A 3,598-nucleotide genomic window follows, 5' to 3' on the forward strand; every position below is an offset into this window, starting at 1 on the left:
AAAGACACCATTGTTCGTCCAATTATATTCAATTATTATACTGAAAAGAGGAAAATTGATAAAATATTATATATTCGTCGATGAATTTGTATACCAAATAACGCTTAGATATTAGTTAAATATGTTGCATATCTATTTAAGGCTGAAACCTGATACTTTGTTGTTTATGTTCGCAAGAAAAAATCTTCTAAATATGCAAGCAGGTTTGCAGTATGCATATATGTGTACATTTTGCAGTGTGAATATGATTAGGCTACAGTTTTCAGTACGAATATGTGTACAGTTTTCAATATAAATATATGTACAGTTTGCAATATGCATATGTGTACATTTTGTAGTATTAATATGTGAACAGTTTTCGATATGAATATATGTACAGTTTGCAATATGAATATTGACATTGATATGAATATATTGTTTAATCTCGATAACCCCACACTGTACACAGCCTCAGACACCTTGGCACGTGGGTAGCCTGTCAGACGACCATGGACATGTTAGTTTTATGGCATGTGATAGGTAGCATCATTACAAGTTCGAAGGTGGGTTGACAGAATAACAAGTGCGTAAGTTTCAAGTATAACAAATGGGTAAGTTGATAATATAACAACCAGGTAGGTTGAAAGTATAGCAAGTGGGTAAATTTAAAGTATAACAAATGGGTAAGTTGGTAATATAGCAACCAGGTAGGTTGAAAGTATAGCAAGTGAGTAATTTTAAAGTATAACAAATGGGTTAGTTGGTAATATAGCAACCCGGTAGGTTGAAAGTATAGCAAGTGGGTAAGTTTAAAGTATAACAAATGGGTAAGTTAATAATATAACAACCAGGTAGGTTGAAAGTATAGCAAGTGGGTAAGTTTAAAGCATAACAAATGGGTAAGTTGGTAATATAGCAACCAGATAGGTTGAAAGTATAACAAGTGGATAAGTGTATAGCATAACAAATTGGTTGGTTGATAATATAGCAACCAGTTAGGTTGAAAGTATAACAAGTGCGTAAGTTTATAGTATAACAAATGGGTAAGTTGGTAAGATAGCAACCAGGTAGGTTGAAAGTATAACAAGCGGGTAAGTTTATAGTATAACAAATGGGTAAGTTGGTAAGATAGCAACCAGGTAGCTTGAAAGCATAACAAGTGGGTAAGTTTATAGCATAACAAATGGGTTAGTTGGTAATATAGCAACCAGGTAGGTTGAAAGTATAACAATGGGTAAGTTTATAGTATAAAAAATGGGTAAGTTGGTAATATAGCAACCAGGTAGGTTGAAAGTATAACAAGTGCGAAAGTTTATAGTATAACAAATGGGTTAGTTGGTAATATAGCAACCAGGCAGGTTGACAGTGTGAATCTCTTTTCTGGTGAATCGGATTCTTGAGGGGAATTGTACATATAAACTATAAGTAAAAATCGATGACAATTGTGATACGAAAAAATGGTAACAGTTGTGACATAATGGCTCTAACATCAAATGAATCAGTGTTGACAAAAACAACAAAACACTTAAAACAAACAATAAGGGCCATTTAAAGAAACAAAACCTGTCAAGTGTGAAAACCAAACATTTAAAGTATGGCCTTTTAGATCAAGCGTTAATATTTTCCAGTTTCAGTCAAAAAGACCTTGTTTATAAATCCATATTGCATCGGTCTGATGGATTTGAATCTATACACGTATGCCTTTAATGCATACATGTTATACATTATAGGAGACTGATGTTCAGGCTTATCTTTGTATCACTATAAACATTTTATTCCTACCATACCATAACTAAGTGTATATCAACATGTTTGACAGAATATATCTAAGAGAACGTACCTTTAAAAGAGTATTGTATACGCCAATGCACTGAAGTATGCAATGATACTCTGCGAATTTGTCAAGTGCAGCTTGTCCGGTCTCGTCCGAATTACAAATTGATACCGTGGATATAATTTTAAACATACATAGGCCTAATACAGTTTTCTCTGTTATCACATTTTCATAATGTACAGAAATTTTACGTTTGTTCTCTCAACCATACACACCAAAAGTGGTAGCTATTGAGTCATTATACGATAACGTTAAATCTATATTGGAGTGATGAGTTGTTTTCCGATGATATTTCCATATGACTGCCGCACGCCAAGTAAAAGACGCGTTTTTCTGAGATTCCATCGATTTTCTGGGTATATATAGTTGATAATGATATGATAGATTATGGTTATAAATTGAAAATGATTTAATACAAATTAATAATAATTATACCAGAGAAGTGGAAAGGGGTGTGACGAAAAATATCTTTCAGATTTTAATTACTGGATAGGATGCTTTAAATCAGGGTTTTTCAACCTGTGGGAGGAGGGGTAATTATTCCCAAGGGTCTAACATACAATAGGAAGGATTTATAGAAGGAAGGCGGGTAGTGCAATTGATTAAAGAGCCTTAAAGAGGTAATAAAAAGAAAGAAAACCCCTGTTTTTAATTAAGACAGGCTTAGCTTTTGTGTAACAGGCATTCTTTAAGACCAAACACGGACCATTACTTTTTGATTTCTAATTCTGATAATTTACATTCTTATACATTTATTACTTTTGGCTCCACTACAAAAATTAGGCCCACAGTTGCCCTTGGCGAGATGAGGTTTGTTCTACATTTTAGACCACCAGACGCCACACTGAATGTCCCCCTCCTAATTATCTGGGAAAAAATAATATGAATTGAAAAAAAAGTAAATTCCGATATAAGTAATGTAGGCCTACACCGAAAGTTGGCCCTTTCGACTAACGTCCTTTTTTCTTTGATAAAAGAATAGATGTTATGAAACAATGGAGGTTGCACAAACTGTATCCAGTTTCAGTCTGGTTTAAGGGTTTGACTTTTTCATACTATCTTAAACGAGTGTCTGGTTAAATGAGTCTATGGTGAACCGGAAGTTGACGTCTTTAATAGTGAGGGGAATTCCCAGAGTAAAGTCGTATTTCCCAAATTGAGTAATGCCAGAAAACCGATAGAGGGCTGATGGTAAACGACGTAGATTTGTCAAACCATTTTAACACCGAAAGATAAAGTTTATAATATCGTAAAATTACGTGAGTATAACTATGTTTATATTTGTCGAAGTACCAAACGCAAACCACTGAATAATTGTAGTTACAATACAAGATCAAAGTAAAACTTATGTCTTAAAGTTGAAGTACCAGGACACAGTCACAGTAAAGTATGGGCTCAAGACCAAGGAACTGAAGTTGGTATTTCTAGAAACTAACTATGAAATAAAGACATTGACATAAACCACTGCCTTCCTGTATTTGAACTTATTAAGAATAAATAAAAGTGGAAGTACATGTAAACATCCAACTGATAATTAATACTACAAAGTAGGCCATTTGTTTATCAACAATATCTAGCAAACTTTGAAACATAGTTCTGATGAGTCATCCCAAACATATCATAATATAAATACAAGTAGTCATATACATAGATAATAGTACTAAATACAAGTAGTCAAATACATAGACAATAGTACAAAATACAAGTAGTCAAATACATAGACAATAGTACAAAATACAAGTAGTCAAATACATAGACAATAGTACTAAATACAAGTAGTCAAAT

At 33.2% G+C, this 3,598-nt stretch overlaps 1 protein-coding gene across 1 annotated transcript; it reads right to left on the reverse strand.

Annotated features, from left to right (window-relative positions):
* Positions 1 to 735: 735 nt before the first annotated feature.
* On the reverse strand, positions 736 to 1,137 carry LOTGIDRAFT_134420 (hypothetical protein; the record flags this gene model as incomplete). The annotated part of the gene is made up of 1 exon (XM_009068494.1): positions 736 to 1,137. A coding segment is annotated over one exon (402 nt), but the record flags the coding sequence as incomplete, so codon positions are not given.
* Positions 1,138 to 3,598: the final 2,461 nt, after the last annotated feature.

This window comes from Lottia gigantea, assembly GCF_000327385.1.
Source record: "Lottia gigantea unplaced genomic scaffold LOTGIsca_90, whole genome shotgun sequence".
NCBI lineage: Eukaryota > Metazoa > Mollusca > Gastropoda > Lottiidae > Lottia > Lottia gigantea.